Raw genomic sequence first — 22,574 nt, forward strand, 5'->3', positions numbered from 1 at the left:
CGGAGGTGGCCATTTCACCGATGGAGGCGCTGTTGAGTGTTGTTGTTACACTCGCAAGTTTTTTTAACGGAACACACACCGTAACTGTGTGAAACAAAAATAGAGGCATTATTGACATGATTTAAGATTTGCAAAGCCAGCAGGAGGCCTCTAGTGCAGTGGGCAGGTGGGTGAATTTAATATCCTCGACCATCATGACCACAAAAATGATTGATTTCAAATTTCAATGTCGATCACCATCCAAATCTGCGCAGGTACAAAATGTACGTAGGCCTGTCACGCCCCAACTATCGCATCGGTCCCAACTATAGTTGGGCCTGTCCCAACTGTAGTTCCACAGTTGGGCTGGCCCAACTATAGTTGGGCCTGTCCCAACTATAGTTGGGACGGTCCTAACTGTAAGTTCCACTGTTGGGCTGGCCCATCTATAGTTGGGCCACTCCGATCTTTTTATTTTGCGGTGTCCCAACTATATAGTTTACATTGATGTACAACTGTAAAACGTTCCCTACAGCTCTGATACACGTCTGACTTTACCGGGGACCACTGAAATTAGTTATTGATGGGGCGAATCTATAGTTGGGCCACCCCAATCTTTTTATTTTGCGGTCCCAACTATAGTGTAAATTGTTGTACGATTATAAAACATTCCCTACAACTCTAATACACATCTGACTTTACTTGGGACCAATGAAATTATCTATGGGTGGGGACCATCTGTAGTTGGGCCACCGCAATATTTTTATTTGGCGGTCCCAACTATAGTTTACATTGATGTACGACGACTATAAAACATTCCCTACATCTCTGTTACATACTGTCCAACTTTACTTGGGACCTTTGACATTAGCTATGGGTGGGGCCCATCTATAGTTGGCCGGCCATGGCAATCTTTGAATTTTGCAAAATGTTGCTGGACAATGAACCCAGCAGCTGGAAAACTCATCCAACTAGGCAGTACCACGTGACCGGCCAGCCTTGCGGCATGCATGCACGACGAATACATGGTGCCAGCGCCGCGGAACATTTAATCCAACAAGATCTATCAAGCATGAAGCATCCGGCGCAACTCCAGTCCTAACTATAGTTGGGCCGACCCAACTGCCGCACTATAGTTGGGACAGTCCCAACTATAGTTGGGACCGATGCGATAGTTGGGGCGTGACAGGCCTACCGTTTGCGCGTTGTCAGTGTCACTCACCAATTGAATGTGAGTCAGTTTGTGAGTGCGTAGAAATAGGATCGCGTAGCTTTTATCTGACTCTGGAACGTGGCATTGTCATTTGTACAAATGTAAATGGCGCCACGTTTACGGTTCTATATTTTCAGCAGGGTTGGCGATTTTTTTAATGAAAAAAAATTGAAAATCAGATTTACATGTAGGCCTACAGATGTAAGTGAACGCTACTTGTTTTAATGTTTAGGCCTAACGTTAGGCCGTGCGGCCGTGCCCAGGACTAGGCCTATACAAAATTTTACATCAATTTTTGTTTTGTTTTTAAATTAAATCAGATTATTTTGATGTTTTTAACTTTCAAATAATTTGATGTTTCTAATTCTAGTAAAAATGTTTCTTAATCTCCCCATGCACCCGTACCCGTACCGGCCTTAGTAATTAAGTTACATGAATAACGAGTTAACAGGTTCCTATAAATACCAAGCTTGAGTATACTCCAGATCTTGAGCGGGAGTTACTCAAGCTAAAAAATACCCGTCATCCACAAATCTCCATCAATCAGTCAATTGATAAATGCTTTTGAAAAAATTGAATTGAATTAGTGATTAAAAAATCAGTTTGATTTCATCTACATTGGTTCAATGGTACACCAATATAATACTGAAGACATTTAAAGGTGCATTTCTTGATTGATACAGCTGATATACATTGTGTGAGTGTGGATGAATGAATAACATGATTTATGGTATGTGTACATGGTATACAAAAGAATATTGCAGTTCTCCATTGGCATGTTGATTTCATAAAAATGCTTTTAATTTCAAAACCGGCAGCACTGATCCTTGTGTAACTTATAGTGTTGGATTGATGGTCCTTCATACAAGGTGGCGAACAGAAATCAGGCCTCACACCTTTTTAAGGCATTTTAAATCTCCTCTAAATTTATATGGAGAAAAGTTAGGGATAAGACTATCAATTGGGTCTTAATACACCTTTTGATGGTTCAGGTTAGCCTATACACTAGCACAGTTGATTCACATAAAGGAAATGTGAGTGTGCTGTCTTTAAAATTCAAACTTCAAAGAAAAACTTTTAAACTCAGATCTGGACTTAAATCAGATGAATGCTTTTGGGTAATTATGCAAAAACTATATGTACATATGTACAAATGCAAGTTGAGTTGATGCTGATGAAAAAGGGCATGTTTGAATGTGTTAACAACATCTTACTTTTTTTAATTAAGCGGAATCGGTTGATTCCATATGATTAAAATGACCCTCAACCAGTTTATTTTGCCAAAAGTAAGTTTTTTACAAAAAAAGTGATTTAAGTCAGTGGTTCAATAAAATCATTTGAATTAAATCGCGATTTTAATCAGTAATTTAAATCAACATGATTTAAATCAGCCAATACTGATATTTAGGCCTATCGTGATTTATATCCTTGATCCTCCTCCTAGACATGCTAGACTCACTAAAATGGGGCACTAGAACATGAGAGCTTCTTTTTCAAATTTGGATTTGGTCTGTTGTACTCCAAATCCAAAATTTGACAAAGGAGTTCTAGCACCCCAGTAGGGGGTCTACGGAAGCTTGAGTAACTCCAGCCCCAATCGCATTAGAGCTGGAGAAACTACGTTATAAAAACTAGATCATAAGAGGCCTGAAAAACGCAACTGTATATCCAGATATCCCCAGTGTATTACAAAAATTGTCTATTTTCCCTCTATTATCCCAGCCCAGATTCCATAATTCATAAGACAAGTCTCATAAGACATCCAAGCCTAAATGACATCTACATGTAAGTGCATAGCTCCGTAACCAGCAGCGGACAACAAAAATGTAGACGTTGGACAGGTGGTGACCAGCGTGGCAGGGCACCGGTGTGATGGGAGCCTACAAGTCCAGACCACCATCATCCTGCTCAGGTAGGAGATATAGTTCAATATGTTTATGGGATATGTTTCATATGAGTTCGTATCAAATCCTTTGTGGTCAAAAGGACCCCATGTAAACCAGCCAAAAGCCTAACGAAATGATAGTATGCGCAAGCGTACAAGTGCAAGTACCGTACCCCCCGCGGCGCGCTCCGAGCGAACAGAAAAATCATTGCTGGATCATATGCGTGCACGTTTCAAGTGTCAGGTTGGCTCAGTGCGGAAAGGGCATATTTTTATCATTTTAGCCAAAAAACCAACAAAATCCAGCGATGTTTGTTCTGCGCACATTACGTGAGTATGTCATGAGGTGTAGTATGGAGTTTGGGGGCAAACTGTGCAGCGGTTCTGTGGGAAATGTGTGCATTTTGATGGACGTTTTTGTACTTAATTAGTGTTTTGTGCTGAAAACAATTTTGCGGGGTTCTTCATCTACATGTATGAGGCTCCACTACGTGGAGCTTTATAGTTCTAGGAGTACCAAATGCCCACAGGCAGATGACCTTGGACATGTTGGACATAGAGATAAAAAACAGCTCTCGGGCTCTGTGTATATACACTAGCACCGCCTAGCACATGTGTACAATAACAGACCCTACGCGCTGAGCCTTGAGCAACAACAAATTTGATGGGAGTTTAGAGAACAATTCTTTTGTAAATGAATACACTCGAGCCTAAACCTCAACCAATCACAATAAGGGTTATACTGTTGGAAGCTGACGAGACGAAGAAAAATGACTCAAGTGATCTAAGCTTCCGGGTGGTTGTATTTATCGTTGTGATGATGTTAATGGACCAGTTCTTGGCTGAACGCGTGGTTTACACACAAAACAGAGAGATTTTTTTTACTAAAAATGCAGTGTTTAACATCGATTCGCGAGTGAAAATCAGTGTTTTATTCAGTTTTTCTTTCATTTTCTGAAAGATTGTTGGGGTCATACTGTAGTAAGATCTAAGGTACATGTATACTCTGTCGAATAATGAAGTGGTGGTGACAGATGTGAAAAAGGGCCTGTTTTTAATGATTTTTTTGCTGTGTTCTCTCATAGAGGTTGCACATACATTGTACAAACAGGCCCGGTGGGTTAGTTCCCCAAAGGAATCCATTGGTGCACATATGTACAGTAGTCCAAAAATTTGAGGCTCTCCATACTGTGTATCAGAGTCCCCAAATGTGAAGTGCGGAAAACATGCAAAACAAGAAAATAACTGGCACATTAAAAAACTAGTCCATCACCTTTAGTACAGAATCATTCAACTGTGTCTAAATAAGCTTTTGGTTCTGGCCAGTCCCTGTTTTTTTACACATATCTCCTAGTCATGACACCAGACTATACATTGTGTGACTGAAAAACCCTGCTGAATCCAACAGGATCCAACAATGTCACATACCCGATGGAGCCTGTTGGATTGAGCAGTTAACCCCTCATGCAAAATGTTGGATTCAGCAGGCAACTGAACCACATAATAACACCCTGTTGGACCCCCTTGGATTCAGCAGACAACTGAAAATGAGGCACAGTGGATTGAGCAGGAAAGTCTGGTTGGACTTTGTTGGATTTAGCAGGGTAGTCCCGAGGAAGTACTAGGGGGTTAGGGTCAATCCTTTAACACTTGGACATGCATGTACCAGTCGAGTCTTAGGCTTCAAATTGCAATTACATGGCTTCACTCTCATCAGGTGCAAAAAAGTAAAGAACATTTTCTCTGGAAAAATTGAATTGAGACTTCAAACCTGGCTGGTGAAATACTGACGATGTCGTCTTAATTTATTTGACTCGTGGAAACTTTGTCAGTTAAAAGGTTGGCATGAATTGTTTTTCACGTTTTTCTGCACTTAAGGTCCCAGTCTGATGTACAAGTAGATGTCTTCCGTAGGCCAATTTAAACCAAAAAAAAAAAGATTCTTGTCCAGGCTATTGGAAAAAAGGGGAGGAGGTGACCCTTTTTTCTCTATTAAGATTTTCCAAGATGGCAGATGATTCTTCTATTTTCTCGACTCTCTTTATGCTTTTGTGCCCAAAGGAGCCATTATCCTTTCTACTACATTTTGAAATTGCATAGTAGCTAGGACGTTGCTGGAAACAAATTAAAAGACAATATGTTACAAATGTTTGATTCAAAAAGTTGGCAAAGGGAAAAACATAAAGGCTGGGTAAAACTTTTTCAAATGCATTGAGGACAGTGAAGTTTTTTATATGTCATTAAAAACGACTCATATGGTGGGATCTGATCTGATTTGGAGGATTAGTATGTTATAGAAAATATTGTTACACTGACTTGTTTCACGTTTTGGGTTCGTAGATGCTGGAATAACCAAAAAAAACCAATGATATTATTGTAGTCTGGTTCCCTGACCCCACTTAAGATAAAACGGACAAATTATAGACTTTGGGGAATTGTAAGATCAGAGAATCAGTCTAGCAGGGTTTTAGTCTTCACATGTGTGTAATCAATTGCAAAGAAAATGCAGACGAACTGAATACATGAAATATAAAAAAGAACGAGCACTTTTGGAAAAAGGCCAGTTTTCTCCAACGCTGGTCGGCCGACCAGCGTTGGAAAAATAAATTTTTCTTGAAAACGTCTGCTCACCAGATCGAGCCACAATTTTACAGGATGCATTAGACTGTTGTTCCCTAACAATCCTGTAAGATGTTTGGTGATAATTTGATCATTTCGTTTTTTGATGTTTGCAAATGTTGTATCTTCCCTTTACCTTGAAATACATAAGCTATGTAGGCCTACATGTAATTTTGTATTTTGAAATGTTTTTATAGAAGCATGGTTGAAGCGAGTGAAGGACAGTTACGTCACACTGAGGACCAGGGTTGCACAGGACACAACCGTTAACGAGGACAATGAGCTGAGTGCTCTACAACAAGCCTGCTGGTATGTATGTGTAATAACAGATTTCAGTAGCATCTCCGAAACTCTATTAATTTGTATATCTTTTAATGCCGCATTAGGAACCATTTGGCTTGGCTGTTCGGCACGGTCCTTTGGCAGATCAACAGTTGTACCAGTACTCAACAATTGTGTCACAGCACTGTTATAAGCTTAAAGGGAAAGTACAACATTTGCTTTTGCGGCAATTTTCAGAAATACATGTAAATGGATTTGGAGAATTAGAATGTTATGGCAAATATTGTTAAACTGGCTTGTTTCACGTGAGATTGTAGATGCTGGAAAACCAAGAAAACCAATCGTGTTCTTGTAATAAATAATGTAGTCTGGTTTCCTGGCCACAATTAAGATGAAACAGAGCAATGTGTAGACTTTGGGGAATCGCAAGGTCAGAGAATCAGTCTGGCAGGATTGTACCCCTTCACAGGTGTGTAATTAATTGCAAAGAAAATGCAGAATGAATACGAAAAAGTTGGAGCAGTTTTTTTAAAAATAAGCCAGCGTTAGAAAAATACAATTTTTCTTGAACATGTCAGCATACCAGGAGCCATGATTTTACATGATGCTTTAGACCGTCATTCCTTAACAATCCAGTAAGGTATTTGGTGATAATATGATCATTTCGTTTTTTGATGTTTGCAAATGTTGTATCTTCCCTTTAATACTACTGCCATGCCGAAATGAATGAAAGGTGGGTCGAGGTTTGAGGAATACGCTTGGTCACAATGTAGTATTTATCTGTCTCGCATTCGCATCATGGGGACTTTTCAATACTAAATTGATCATCAGAATAAAATAATAGGAATTGTTTTTCTATTCTTTTATCAGTGTTGATGACCTTGATGAAATCTTGCAGCTGATTAGTGATGCAAATATTCATGAGAAGACTGACAGTGGGCTGACACTGCTGCATCTATGCTGCATGGATGGAGGTATAGAAAACACTCAGAAGGGAATAGGAGGGAGACACATGTTAACCCAGAAGTGCCTATAACCCTGCTCAATCCAATGGGATCCCACTATTGGACATACCCGCTGGAGCCCGTTGGCTTAAGCAGTAAACCCCTGGTATATTCCTGTTAAAATCTGTTGGGTTCAGCAGGCAACTTTTCCTCAGATCCCCGCTGAGTTCCTCATTGTTCACTTCTCATGTATGCCAGGGTGGTATGGGTGGCGTGTGCGTAAAGCGCTCGCCTCTCACCGACGTGACCATGATTCGAATCCTGGCCGCGGATCGCATGTGAGTAGAGTTGTGCGTTGGTTCTCTCCTGTGCCACGAGGGTTTTTCTCCGGGCCCTCCGGTTTTCCTCCCTCCGGAAAAATCAAAACCTTTCGATCTCAGGCTGTGCTCCGTGGTCATATACATGTATGGGTCGATGTGGCCGGCAGCCATAGGCCCCTTTACATGCCAGCGGCCCGACCACGTTGTAGCCGCGTCCTTCGCAATTCAGCATACCAGCTGCGAGTAAGGATGATTAGCCTCCCAAATTATTATTATAATTATTATTATTAATACAAATTGAAAAACACAAGTCTTGTGTGGTTTGGAATTTCTTCGTGTTTTCTAAATTCCCAGTTGCATGCCTGGTTCAGCAGGCAACTGAAAACATTCAGAGTCGGATTCTGTTGGGTACTGGTAAAATAAGTTGGACTCTGTTGGATCCAGCAGACAACTGAAAAACAATTGGATTCTGTTGGATTGAGCATATGCCGGTCACTTTAAACCTTCAGGATACCCACCAACTTGGCAAGTCGGGTTGTATTGGACCGTGTTGGGTTGAGCAGGAAATATAAAAACAGAAATATATAAATAAATGTAAAAAAAAATTAAAATTAAAACAATTATGCTAAAAACCACTATTAAAAAAGGAACTATTTTCCAGCATGAAAAGCTTAGACAAATAAAACAAATCTGAGGTTGTGTTATATTCAGTCATTTTATTGGGTGCTTTCGCAGGTTGCAGAAGTGTTGTACGATTTCTTGCCAGGGTGGGAGCATCTATCAATAGCCTGAGTGAACGTGGATTCACAGCTCTTCACGTTGCCAGCTTCAAGGTACGTACGACTCTAGGAAGATCTGGGAACTGGCCCATCATCAGTGCTGTCTGTGTACATGTGTAATTGTCCATGGTGAAAGCCATGATGTTGCGGTATTTCATTTGAGCAGATTCGCTGATTAATTATGCAGGCAACAGTATCTTAATAATAATAATGGCTTCTTGTATAGCGCTCATGTCCATCACGAAGTGACGCTCCTGACATTCTATTATTTTCCTGGCTTTAGCACGGCTGCCATTATGGCGCTCAAGCATTTAAGGAATTTCTTCCTACCAGGTACCCATTTACTACACTTGGGTGGAGAGAGGCAATCGTAGTAAAGTGCCTTGCCCAAGCACACAAGTACCATGTTCCCCGTCAAGATTCAAACCATGTACCACGGCACACGAGTCGAACGACATAACCACTGGACCACAGCATCCTGCAGTAATCTTGACCTCTAGATTTTAACCAATCAGCGGGCCCTTTCTGTGTTGGGTCTTCGATCATTCACCCATTGTGCGTCATAGACATGGTTTAATAAAACCTGTGTCATGCGCTCTGTATCATGTTACGCGATATGTGCCCGGCTGTTGTTGTATTACAAAAACACTGCATTCGAATCGACCAATCAAACAATTAGTTCTTAGCTTAGTGTGAGAGGGTGAGATTTAAACGCCATACGACATTGTACGAAATGAATACTCGCTTTCAAAATCTGCAACTTTTGAGTGGTGCAACACACGATCGAGGAGGTGTGCAATGACATCAGGGATGATCCTGCATTCCTTCAGAAGCTGTCATCCACAGCTCGCGCCTTCTGCCATCGTCTCCAGCACTGTATCAACATTCTGAAAGTGAGCATTGTTTTCATATGGCGTTCAAATCTCACCCTCTTATACAAAGCTGATGAAACTCGCTCCATAAAATTTGTCATGTCTTGTTTACATGATCTGAAATTTTGGTTTATTTCCTTTGGTAAACGACAGAATTTTCAAGGTCAAAAGTAGGACACGTTTTCTTTGACATGTAGTATTATTTTTGTATTTACTAGGGTGATATTGAGTTGGTGGGTGATTTGCTGATGGGCGGGGCTGATGTGGGAAGTGTGGGCTATGCCTCGATCACCGCCCTGCACTTGGCTTGCCTTGGTGGTCATGCTCAGGTATGTGATCAAGTATTAGCTGTATTGATGTGCATGTACGTTTGGCAGTGTTGCAGGGTACAAAATTAACGGTAGCCTGCTAGCCAATTGATGCTAGTCAAAACAGCGGCGGGCTAGTCAAGCTATTCCTAAAGTAGCCTGGATGGCGAATCAAGAAATTATTGGGATACGGCAAAGATGAACAGACAGGAAGAAATAATCATTAAATTCAGAAAATAACCTCATCAATTTGTATCTCATTTTATCAACTGTTTTAAAGATATAGTCCATCATTTGTAATTTGTGCATTTTGTTCGTTTGAAGCAACAAAAGTGTTCAAAATCTAAAGAAGGATACTGAACAACTAACCTGATGAAGTTTCAGCTCAGCTTCAGCTGTATATTCCGAGAAAAACAGCATTCTAGGATCTCAATTTCAAATCAACAGTTGCTGAATCATGTTTTGAATTGTTTTGAATTGCAGCTATACGCGATGTCGCGCACTGATCTGACGAATTATAGCAACTGTGCGCGCCTGTGCATCGTTCCGATGCTTGCGCACGCTGCGCCGAATAACAAAACGAACTACTAATTTAAATTTTCCTACGGTGCGTCTTAAGACGCACCGTTGGAAAGGCCTTCTTTCGTTGATTACTTCAAAATGATAGCTTGCCAGAAAGATTGATTTCTCAGGGAGTTTAGTCCACTTACTATCTTTTAATCAAGTATGTTTTTCAACAATAATACGCCAGTTACTTTTTCGGATGGCTGCAAATGATGGACTATAGCTATAAAAGGTTAAATTATTAGATCTGTTTATTAATAACACTGACAAAATTGCCTCAGAATTTAGCCTTTTTGTATTTGAGCTAAAAAAATGTGGGCTAGTGAAAATGCCCTTGGGCTAGTTAAGAGTCTGTTTCAGTAGCCCGGCTGGCTAGTGAATACAAAAGTTAATGTTGAACCCTAGTGTTGTAGCAGCATGGAGACTGATATTGGACTCTTGTCATATTGACATAGACTCTATTTTGTTTAGCATGACGTAGCTTGCGAGGTCGTCAAGACACTGAATGAAGAGGTCGTCACAACCTCGCAAGCTACATCATGCTTAACAAAACAGACTCTGAAAGGTTAACTATTATTTCTAAGTAGTGTTGTAGTCGAGTACATTTCCATGAGTATAAATACGAGTACTTTGCCATGAGTTTGAGTCTGAGTACCAGTGCTTTGTCATGAGTTTGATCAAATATAAAAGTAAGGTAGGACTTTAAATGACTAACTGGAATGAAGGGTTGCATAATCTTTCGCAGCAACTTCATAAGATGCAATGAAGAGGGAAGGTTTATAAACCTTAGTCAGTTAGTCATTTAACTCCTTGACGCTGGCACTGTTCGGCCAAGGACAGCTGCACATTGGGTGGAATGTGTAGGGATGCAGGCATTCAGCCGTAGTCTATTAATGGATGCTCTTTGCAGCAGGAATACTATCGGCTTTTATCGAGCTGCGTCTAGAGCTGTCATTCGGCGATAGCCCTAACAGTCCTGAATCCTCCACATTCAATACGATTTTGCATACCCCCTAGGGAGTTAGAGTTAAGGGGGTTAAAGTGCTACCTTACTTTTATATTAGAATTTGCCTGACTAACATGGCTGCCCACCACTTTTAGTTCATGAGTGTGAGTACAAGTGCATGGCAATATTTTTTCCATGGGTACGAGTACCAAAAAATGTACTCGAGTATGAGTACAAGTACGAGTGCTTTCCACAAGTGGGAGCAAATTTCAATGTGATGCATGTTTTGAAGGGCTTTTTGCTGTCAAACTAGGGATTAAACAAATACAGAAGACTCTCATAGTAGAAAACTGGTTCTATTCCTGCATGCAGCTTTTAATTTTTTTGTTTTTAAATTCTCGTGGGAGAACATTTTGTTGCGTCAGTGCAACAAGGTTGTAACTCCATTCTGCAACAAAGTCGTATCTCGCGTGAATACGCTCCGTGCAACAAGGTCGTATCTCGACGTCCATTGACTTTGCGTGTACATCCGGGTTATATTAAGCGAGATACGACCTTTTGACATTCTAAAATGTCATTTTAGGGGTTATACGACCTTGTTGCACTGACACGACGATTTGCAAGAGTAGGAGTACTTTGTTACAAGTACGAGTACGGGTAATTTTTTCTTGCGAGTATGAGTATAATAAAGTACTTGAGTATTAGTACGAGTACTCCAACACTGGTAGTGCTCTGTGAGCCCACTCACATGAGCTGTAGATGCATGCAAGTGTGAACAGTGACCCTAACCACTAGGCCCTTTTGGGTAGAAACCATTTTCAATCCACGCAAACATTGGATTCTGCCTCAGTCCTCCACAAGTAAATTCCCAATGCATGATTTATTTATGTTCTGTGCATATATTGAGAGCACAAAACATGACAGCTGTTTACTGGTGGTTTGACTGCTTTTATAACGTTTCTAATTTCACCTTCAGGTTGCAGAGTTGTTGTTGAGGTACGATGCTGACCTTCATGCCCAAGATGCTCTCATGTTTACTCCGCTGCACTGTGCATGCTTCTTTGGTCATGACCAGGTATACACCAATGAATCGTATTAATAGTCCAGTCAGAAATTTTGTTGAATGGTGTCTGTCAGTTTTTTTTGCCACAGCAGTTCAACCTAGACAGTGCTGTAGTCCATCACAAGTCCTTTCACAAGTCTAGTCACAAGTCCTTTCAATATTCCAGTCGCAAGTAATGGGGTGAACAGTGACAGAATACTTTTGCAGCAGTTCATTTGAAGAGCTAGTGACTTGATTTGAAACCGAGGGACTTGTGATGGACTTGAGATGGACTAGTCACAGTTGTGATGGACTTGTGATGGTCTCGTGGTGGACTCGTGATTCACACGTAATGGACTTGTGATATGGTGGACTTGTAGACACTTGTTGGGACCTAGAATTTCATATCCTACAAGCCACAGGTGTTGTCCTTTTAGTGTCTCCCATAGTCAAGGCTGACTACAACCAAAGACAACCATCTATCAAATAAGCAAACAACTGTTGCCTCGGTTAATGCTTCCGTCATCAATTCTGTCCATAGCTAATAAAGCCATTGCATCTTCCAGTGCATACCTATTAATCATATTGGTATAGTCTCTTGAACTTTAAACACTCAACTAGTAGGAGTGGTATTGTTTCAGTTTGCGGTAATACCTTGTGGTGATAACTATTGCTTAGAAGATATTTAGTTCTGAATAGAACTTGTCCTGCTTATTATCAACTTTCGCTTAGTAGTTTTTGTTCTGACAATGCATCTGATAAGAACAGTCCTGCTAGTTCTAAAAGAATTTGTCTTTGGTCTCAGTAGGAGTGGTCTTTTAAAAAGGAGAAACAAGTGACCATTGGCCCCTTCGATAGACTTTGGTTCCATGTTTATCACAATAGAACGCAGCCGTTCTGAAAAGTGAAATACATGTACATGTAATTGACGTTGTTTTAACGTTTTTCTTAGCCATTTGCATTGGCAAGCGTTTGAAGCTTCCAATGTAAATGTTTCAGAAAGACACTCAGGTATAATTTGATGGTTTCAAGTATTCTGTGCCCAAAACCTGGTTGGTTTTGAAAAATTGTATGATTTAATACAATTACACCTCTGAAACAACAAGAGTGGGCGTACACTACATACACCCGAGGACCCACAGACAAAGAGGGAACAACAGATTCTTTGTTGACCTCGATCATTAATCTTTTGTTGAAAACGGTCCTCGATTGTGCGTTGATGTGCTAAGTCTATGGGAGAGTGTTATATTACAGGAACCAAGGAAAGACAATGGCTTGTCCTCGGGTGCTATGTAAAACATGACTGTGTGTCCAAAACACCTTCAGTGTTATTTGTTAGTTTTCATTTCACCAAGTGATTTCACTTCACGCTGATACGTCTTCGTTGAAATGACTGATTTATGACATGTTCTTTGCCACTGTTTGTTGGACAGGTTGTCAAATGCCTGATCAACCATAACGCCGACATCAACATGAGCAGTGGGGTCGGAGTTCGCCCGCTTCACTTGGCCTGCACCAAGGGGTTCCTGACTGTAGCCAAGCTGCTCATAACTGGCAGGAAAAACAACAAAGCTGATGGTATGTACAGTGCTTAACAGAATTCTGTTTACATTTTTTAAACAGCAATTTGTTATGTCTGAGATGTTACATTTATACAAGTTATTTTGATTACCTATGTCAACCACAACATGATTTGAAAACAATGTTATAATAAGACACTGATAAACCAGATTTGAAAAGCCTACAATAGTAAGCCAGTTTGGTCCAAGAGGTGTGAGTTGTCATCTGAGCGAAATTTTTGGGCCAAGGTGAGGCTAGTCTAATTCACAGATGACAGTCTGAGACCGTCAGTGAGATATCACATGACTCATATCGTCGGTGTTTTCACGAAGTGACAAAAACCTCAATATCGTGCAAAAAGGTCATTCCGAGATTATGGCCTTTGAAGTTAATCATTTTTTCAAAAAACCTTTTCGACTAGTTTTTAGTTACGGATTTAAGAAATTCTTGCATTGTCAAGTAACGTATGCTTTGTTCTTTGCTAATTCAAAGTTGTTTATTAGGAGTCTCTCTTAATTAAACTGTAATTCATTAGTAAAGATCAATAACAGTTTTTTTCACTTTGTGAAAACAGCAGAACACAGAGGCCTCATTTTTTTGTCCCATTAAGCTGTACACACTCTTTGTCACTTCGTGAAAACATAAAACCTTCTAAGAAATTGTTACATTTGCGCGTCTGACGTCACTGCAGCGCGCGCGTGTCTGTTCTTTATCGACTTCGTTCACGGCGTGCGCGTCCAATCCCATCATAACGTGTGTGTAGAGAAATGCTTTATTCCTCTGGCCCTGCTATCGAGTTAAGTTTGTGTCACTTCGTGAAAACAGAAAACATGGATTTTAGGCATTTTGTCAAATGTTTGTTTACGATAATTACAAAAGTAAACTCAGCCAAATTCTTCCTTTTGTCAAATGCAATTAATTGGTCGGCAAAACTCAAAATTGAAATTTTTTTTGATCTTGGAGGTTTTTGTCACTTCGTGAAAACATCGACGATATCTACACATGGCCAAAACAGTTCCTACACCAGTATACCATACTACTAGAAATATAAATTCAACTTGCTAATTGTTTTGGATATCATCGGTTGCAGAGATGCATGCTTAATATATCTGAAATTCATACCTAAGAGAAAAATAACCCATTGCTCATGTAGTCCACATCAATTAATTCTCTGCAAGTCACCTGAATTATATAACTGACGTACAGATTCTTGTCATTTGATTGGTGGAACTCACATCACGTGGCATTCTTTATTGCTCCCATTCATGCCGCGGCTCAAAAAGCACTATCCGCCCATGGGGAATGGGAAATACTATTCAACAGTTAGGATCATGACGCGGTATTTGTGTGCAAATGCATGCTGGTGTGTCAGCATTGCGCGTAGCGCATATTGTTCCAAAGAGCCAGCGCTACAGCGTTGGGTTTAAACATTTTCGTGAAGGGGTGGTTTGGAAGAGAGAAATATATTTTCCTCCAGTTTTGTATTGAAAAAAGTTCAAATATATCAAATGACAAGGATCTATATATGTCAGTTATATAAAACAAATATTGAGTGGCTTTAAATTGTGAAATGAGAGGAATATTATTGCTTGGTAAAATCTGGACTTTTCAGTTCACTCGGCTTCGCCTTGTGAAATGGAAAAGTCCAGATTTTATCTTGCGATAATCCTCCCATGTCACTCTGAGCCACTCAATATTTGTATCCTATTACTTCACGGACAGTATATTCAACCACTTCAAAATCTTTTGATCGTATTTCCAGTGAACATACATGACAATGAGAAGAACACCCCGCTGCACTACTGCGCTAGGACAGGGCACATCTCTACTCTCAAACACCTCCTTGACCCAGCCTATGGTGTGAAAGGTCTCGATGATAATATTTACGGAGACACCGCTCTGCACACGTAAGTTATGGATAAAAAGAACAAATAAATCTAAAAGGATTTTTTGTTTGTCTCAAATTTACTGTTCCGCATTGGTTTATAACCTCCACCCTCCTTTATTTTTGCATTAATTTTTCTAAATTTTGAGCAAATTTGACAGCTATTGTGGTCCCATGACCAAAAGTCGTGATCTAAGGCCAAAAAAAAAGTCTCCGGTTTCTGTTCTGAATGCTTGCCGCCGTAGCCATGCTCGTCGGCAAAATTAAAAAGTTTTTTTTTTCAATGTAAGATCTGCCAAACTCGCTGGTTTGACTGGAAGCCTGCTGCTGCACAATTTTAACATGTTTTTGGATGTGGTTTCGATTGAGTATAAATTTAGCTGGGCACCATTTGCAGACGGTGTTATAATTTTGTAATTGTGCGTCTGGAAGCCAGACTGAGGGAGTGCTGGTCGTGCATCTGGAACCTGTAAATGCTTTTTAATTAGCGCAATACGTATGGGAGCAGACTAATGACCAGCCTGGCAGCATAAGCCTGGCAGCTCATGCACGATGTCGATGTTGCCGAATGGTCTGACGTTACCGTTTTCTCTGATTTTTGTCTTGACTATCCAAATTTCCTGAAGAGTTTTTGTGTCGGTTGAGATCGTAATTGGGTGCAGACTTCTCAAGCCTTATGGCCTTTTTAATACTGAGGTCACCTCAAGCTCCACTCTGAAGGATATTTTTGAGAGTTTTAAGGGGATCAAAGCGTCATCTGCAACATCAGCTGACATTTTGAAGTAGGAAAAAAGTAGAGGGAAAAAAAGCCGCACCACTTTTGGGGTAAACCCCGTACCAGAAGCCGAAGCCTTTTTTTGGGCCTAAGTGGTTAATGCGCAACGTTAGATCAACAGGCAGGGAGGGTCTTTTCTTCTGAACAACATATTTCAAATGCTTCACTGTTGTCAATTCAACTGTTTGTGCTTCTTGTATGCAGAGCCTGTTACCATGGTAGACTCAATGTTGCCAAGGAGCTTGTATTGAGACTAGGCCAGGAGTGTCTGGCCATGGAAAATATCTTCAGTGAAACACCACTTCACAGGTCAGTGTCTTGCAAAGAGGTGAACATTGAGCCGCCATAATTATTTGCCATTAAAAGTTCATAAGCTCATTACATTTCATGCATTTTTTTTCATTGGAAGCAAGAAAATTACTCACAATCTTATGTGCAACAACTATTCTGCTATTAAGTTTCAACTCAGTGGATTGACAAAATAATGATGACAATAATAATAACTGGACTTATAGAGCGCCAAATTGCCAACGGGTACAAGGCGCTTATTATTACCCTGCTCATTATACCAATGAAACATTCCAAATAGAATCTCAGCTCCCTGGGAAATATACAGCTCAATGCTGCCATTTCGGCGCAAAGCAGCTAAATCAACCACAATAACCATCTCTGCCCTCACAGGTACCCATTTGCTCCTGGGTGAAGAGAAACAATGAGTGACAAAGTGCCTTGCCCAAGAACACATGCACTGTAGCCGCAGACTGGACAAAATCCATGCGCAACTTTCTTGGTCTTGGGCACGTTAATGGATTTTGTTGAGCACTTTTATAACTGCTAGCACTTTCAAATGAATCATATATTGTGAATCGCACCCAGTTGTGTGAAGTGCCTAAGTCAGCACTCGTGACATGATTTTCATTCAGCCGGCATGTCTGTGGGCAATTCCGTAAATACACGTCAGAAACTTTCATGAGCTGCTGTTGGAAAAGTTAATGTGATACATGTACAGTCACTAACAATTACAGACCCAACTAAGGTACCACTGCATTAACAACCTTGTTATCATATGGTTTGGCGTATGCAGTGGATTGGATTTTACGGAATTGCCTGTGTGTGAAGTCGAGGTCGAAGTGGATGAGTACTCCTTGCAGTATTTAACAAATGTTGCCTCAAACCAGGTCCATAAATTTAGAAGGAAATTCATAAACAAGTATGTGATATACAGGGTGAGTCAAAAAAAGCTGAACCCAAGCCCAACAATTACCGTATATTTCATATTTAAAAAAATGTGTAGCACCAAGCATAATAATGTCTGGAAAGCCAATTTCATATGCTACTTTTAGATGGAAAAATTACTGAAATTGCTCAATCCGTTCAAAGAATATCACCATTTAAACACAATGACCCTAAAAGGTTAAACTCTTTCGTCCAAAGATGCGATTTCAAGAATCGTCTTCACAATTGTCTTCAAACATCACCAGCGATAAGACCTCAGTTTAAAAGTTCAAAATATTCAACCAAGTCCTTTTGAAGGCCCGTCTTTAAAAAAAAAGTGGATTTTATAAATCATATTGTTTGCCTAACCAGGGCTGTTAATAAAGATATTGTGTAGTATAGTTGTTGACAGTTGTTGAAACAAGTATTGTGTGTCATTTTCTTTGTTGTTCCAAACAGTCAGAATACACACTAAACTGTTTTTTTTTATGAAACAGGTTTTAGGGTCATTGCATTTAAATGGTGATGTTCTTGGAACGGATTGAGCAATTTCAGTATTTTTCCTTCTAGAAGTAGCTTATGAAATTGGCTTTCCAGTCAGTATTATGTTTGGTGCTACAGATTTGTTTAATTATGAAATATATTTTTGGGGGGTTTGGGTACCACTTTTTTTTTGACTCACCGTGTAAATTGACTTTCGTTGCTACAGTGCTTGCACCTATGGCAAGAATCTGGACTTGGTGAGGTTCCTACTGGAGCAGCCAGGAGTGGATGTCAACCAACAGGGGAGAGATGGGCACACGGGTTAGTGTCTGCTTGTCTGTCCGTCTTTTTGTATGTCTGTCTATAATATATGACTGTGCATGCAATGACTGCTGTGTAGTCATTGTTTATTTGTCAATTTTTGTCGTGGGAAACCAGAGGCGTAGCAAGGTAATTTTTATTTGGAGGGGGGGGGGGTAGACGTGAAAAAGGGCACTCGCCTCATCCGTGCTGAAAGGCAGACAGGTTTTTTTTTTACCGCTCACCCGGCCCCCGTAAAATTAAAAAAGTGGGGGGAGGGGGACTATTCAAAGTAGACTATCATGGGCACTATAACGGACAATAGGTAACGCTCTCTCATGGCAGCACGATTGCCAATTTTCGCGCGACGTTCCAAAAAAGAGCACTAGTTAAAAAAAGGGCGCCCATGAAAAACAGGGCAAGGTGATAAAAAAAAGAGCACAATACAAAATGTTAGGTTTTTTGGTTAAATATTGGGGGAGGGAGGAATGTAGAAAACACTGTTCCTTGTACTCAAGGGTATGTATACATTTATACATAATTAAAGGGAATATACAACATTTGCAAACATCGAAAAATAAAACTACCAAGTTTTTCTGAAATACCTTACTAGGATGTTGGTAAATGACAGTCTATAGCATCCTGTAAAATTATGGCACCTGGTGTGAAGTCATTTTCAAGAAAATGGTATTTTTGTATACATTTCCAACGGTGGTCGGCCGCCGTTGGAAAAACCTAACTATTTTTCGATTACTGCTCCAACTTTACACTTTTTTTCAGTCCAAATTTTGTTTGCTATTGGTTACATGTTCATGAACGGGTGCAGGCCAGCTAGACTGGTTCCCTTACCTTACAATTTTCCGGCATCTATAAATTGGTCCATTTTATCTTTAGTGGAGTCAAGGAACCAGACTACTTGAATATTTTGGTTTTTCTTGGTTTTTCCAGCATTTTCGAACACGAAACTTTAAACATGTCAGTGTAACAATATTTGATCTATTATACTAACCCCTCAAATAGTTCATTTCTGAAAATTACAGCAAAAGCCAATGATGTACATTCCCTTTAAACATTACTGCATGTTATGTAAGGGGAACAGTTACTACTGTACAATGTGCAATATCCCAATCCCCATAGTTTTAAATGCACGTATGGTTTAAAAAAAAAATACATGTTCCTGTTTAAGCAGCATTTGTTACCTTTTTTCGTCATTCAGCATTACACAGTGCATGCTACCATGGCCATACACCAGTTGTGCAGTTGCTGATTGACTGCGGAGCAAACCTGGATTTAGCCTGTCATGATGACGTCATCACCAGCCACAATAAAAAACAGACATGTCTCACCTGGGCAAGAGAGAGAGGTGAGGAAATTATTTCTCGAAAACTGAAAAGTGGTTTGTTTCAGGCTACTGCATTCAGGACCTTATAACACAAACCACTGTTGATAAAGAAACCGAGAATTTTTATGCAGCATTGTTGCTCATCCCATTTGAGTACAATTTAGATAATGTTAGCATGGAATAGCTAGGTAGGAGTGGACATTGTTATATTTCATGAAGTTATATGTAAATGAATAAAACTGCTGCAAACTGCTTACTGACCGGATTGACCCGAAAGTTACAAATCAACAAAATTTGCTGGCCTGATGTTGCGGTCTTTACAAGATCTTCATCAGGGGTCTTGGTAAAGCATCAGTGCAGCTCATAGAGCTATATTAAATTACTAGAGCGCTAACTTCGTGTACAAAGTAATGCCTGCTGGGCGCATCCATGTTTGTGCACAAACCTATGGAGACCTAGAAATTTTGTATGGCTTTTTTAACGGCTATTTGCATATCTGCGTTTGTATTTCATACCGGTGCGTTATCGAAGCCAATACTCCCAAAACCGAAACGCACGATCAGCAAATGAGCTCGTAACTTTGCTCTACGCAAACAGCGCAACGCGTGCGCGTATTCACTGCAGATGCTTTTTGCCGTATGGTTTTTTTGAACTGTCAATGACGTGCTGAAGTTGTTTGCGTATGTTCTACTTGCGCGTTGCATGTAGAGTACACTTTCAAAATTCAATCCATCTAATTTCATTATGTTCTACAAACACGCACATGAATTCAAAATGTCTGCGCCCCGGACGGCTTCAAAGCGTCTCCGCGCGCAGAATGGCGAGTTAGCGCTCTAGTAGTTCAATATAGCTCTATGGTGCAGCTTAAGATCTATGTACTTAAAGTCGAAGGAAAAAGTGTGCCAACCTTGCCATCTTTGTGAGGACCAGAAAACAAAACAGGTCCACATGATGCACGTTGTCTTAACCTTCTGTGGACTAATCCAGTTCCACACAAGGGTTCCCCCCTCTCTGGAAAACAGGTTTAGAGGCGTTTTGAGGTTAGGGTTATTTGTCGCAAAATGAAGAGGAACACTCACGGAAATCATGATAAAATTTGGGTTGAAATAGTTTTCATAGTGTGAGTAAAGTGAGTTTTTTTCCTCCGGTTTTTCTTAACTACATGAATACAAAGGAATGTCCACAGTAGGTATGTAAGGCAGGCCTGCGTTTGTATGTGTGTGTGTTGCCCTACATGAATTAAACTCCGTTGAACTTGTCTGCTAATAAGTAACGCAGTCTATCCTGTGTGTTTGCTTGATTTTTAGGTCATGATGATGTAGTGGCTCTGCTCAAGAAAGTTTCACAGGAAGTGATGTCACGAAGCGGAGAAGACTAGCTGTAAGATACCTATAACTCATAAGGCTCCAGAGATTGATTAAAGGTTTTCATGAATTGTATTTTAATAAGATGTTTAAGATCGAGGTGCAAGTAACAATATTATTTATTAAATGACGTGACGGCAAATCTATCAAAAACACAGCATTGACTGCAGACCCAATATGACACAAGAATGGTACTGTGTGTCGGCTTGATGCTTGTACTGCAGAATACTGACATATGTTGTCTGGTTACCTACTGATAATCAAGTGAGTGCATGTAGCACGGCTGTGCTTGTTTGTAGTTTTCAAGCCAGTGTGAACGACCACATTACCACAGATGTCCAACATACATCATGCGAGAGGAAAGTACCTGAGCATTTTGTTATTCAATGGCGCATGAGTGCCCTAACCAAACAGTATTATTTTCACTAGAAGAGGGCAGCTTTGCATGGTCCAAGAAAAACAGTGGACTGCCCCATAATCCCAGCCCGTGGTCTTTTCACCAGTAATCACAGCCTCTGATGCATTGGTCCAGGCTCTGGAGTAGCAAAAACCCTTCATTGTCACTGTCTTGGATGTGCTCACTGTTCATGTGGTGTATCGCCATCTCAACCAGCCTCAGACATTCTCCCCGTATCTCATGACTCCACCCCTAAATTCTCGCATAGTTGGAAAAACTGTAGGATGGTAGTAACTTGCTCAAGAATCCCAGCACTTCAATGTTGGTCCTTTGTTAGACAGCCAGATGATTGGTGACGTCACTTGAGTCAATCTCTGTTGAGGTGATCCTTCCTCACTCTTTGATGGTACACCTTTGTCTGCCACGTCCAGTCGACTTACTGGCTCATCTAGTCTTAGTTTGCTTCACTGGATAGGCACATTTCGTCTTGTCTTCTGTAAGAGTTGTCAGACTTGCCAATCCCTCATGTTCCTCTAAATGTTACACCAGTGCCATAAATGACACACACTCAGGTCATGTTAGTTGGTGACCCTGTTAGAAATAATGGAGAGATATCAGGCAAGAGTACAGTATACAGGACAACTTTAATATACAAGACACATGTTGGCAAAGTCGTTACTAGAAGAACAATGAGCCAGGCCAACTTCCTGTGCCTTGCTGATGTGGTGGGTCAGTCCGTTATGTATAAAGGTATCAAAAAGAAAGTCTGGAATAATACCCAAGGCGAAGCGCACCCCTCAGGTGTACGAAACACCATGGACTACATCACAGCAGATAACAATTGTATAACATGCATATGTGATGCGATCAAGCTAAAGGAGTCGTTTGTCGGGAATTTGTATTTGGAGATACAGGCCAAAATAGGGCCACTTCATCACATCACTTCATCACATCCCTTGGTGTTCCCACTTCCATAATTTTTGAACTAAAGATGGTATCAGCATGCGGTTTTCACAGCAGTAATGCTGAGGTTGTGCTCTTTTCAAATCTGTAACAAACGACTCATGTAGCTTGATCGCTTCACATATAATGATTTATTATTTTGTTGCCAACATGTTCAGTGGGCGTGACTTAATGGCTAGTTCTAATGTAATGACTATATGTACAGACAGTTCTTGCCATTTAGGTATTATTACAGGCAACTACCACTCACATTGTTAGAAACTATACAGTGGTATGTATTATAACAAAGTATATTCTCATAACGAAATATATTACTAATAACCAATATACATTTATGTACATCGAAGTGTCTACAGTGTCTTAACATAAACAGTAAGTGTTTATCATAGCAAGCATGAAAACAGCAAAGTACCATCATAGCATCAACATACATGTAAATGTAATTGCATAAAATTATTAAGTTTGTTAAAAGCAGAGCAATGTGCAGTTACAAAGGGGATCAATTTTTAGATCATTAGGTGCATAAGTATATTTACT

General features: G+C 40.2%; 1 protein-coding gene across 3 annotated transcripts; it reads left to right on the forward strand.

The window, feature by feature from the left end:
- The first annotated feature begins 22 nt into the window (after positions 1-22).
- On the forward strand, positions 23-21,909 carry LOC119720482 (serine/threonine-protein kinase TNNI3K-like). 3 transcript variants are annotated; one of them, XM_038190157.1, is made up of 13 exons: positions 23-166; positions 2,915-3,104; positions 5,894-6,005; positions 6,849-6,952; positions 7,978-8,075; positions 9,112-9,222; positions 11,688-11,786; positions 13,187-13,331; positions 15,076-15,220; positions 16,178-16,282; positions 17,898-17,992; positions 19,188-19,334; positions 20,621-21,909. In XM_038190157.1, the coding sequence occupies exons 2-13, from the start codon at positions 3,065-3,067 to the stop codon at positions 20,689-20,691; spliced, it is 1,272 nt and encodes a 423-aa protein (XP_038046085.1). In that variant the 5' UTR covers positions 23-166; positions 2,915-3,064; the 3' UTR covers positions 20,692-21,909. The 3 variants fall into 3 exon arrangements, with proteins under 3 accessions (XP_038046085.1, XP_038046088.1, XP_038046086.1); XM_038190158.1 differs by having other exon boundaries at positions 32-166; positions 2,920-3,104; XM_038190160.1 differs by lacking the exon at positions 9,112-9,222.
- Positions 21,910-22,574: the final 665 nt, after the last annotated feature.

This window comes from Patiria miniata, unplaced genomic scaffold, assembly GCF_015706575.1.
Source record: "Patiria miniata isolate m_02_andy unplaced genomic scaffold, ASM1570657v1 HiC_scaffold_9, whole genome shotgun sequence".
Taxonomy (NCBI): Eukaryota; Metazoa; Echinodermata; class Asteroidea; order Valvatida; family Asterinidae; genus Patiria; species Patiria miniata.

What these genes read in the sequence shown, in the direction of transcription:
- LOC119720482 (XM_038190157.1), top strand. Translation starts at nt 3,065, where the DNA reads ATGGGAGCCTACAAGTCCAGACCACCATCATCCTGCTCAG. An exon ending in GCTCTACAACAAGCCTGCTG is followed by an intron (nt 6,006 to 6,848) that starts GTATGTATGTGT and finishes TTCTTTTATCAG; the next exon opens with TGTTGATGACCTTGATGAAA. An exon ending in GGAGACACCGCTCTGCACAC is followed by an intron (nt 15,221 to 16,177) that starts GTAAGTTATGGA and finishes TCTTGTATGCAG; the next exon opens with AGCCTGTTACCATGGTAGAC.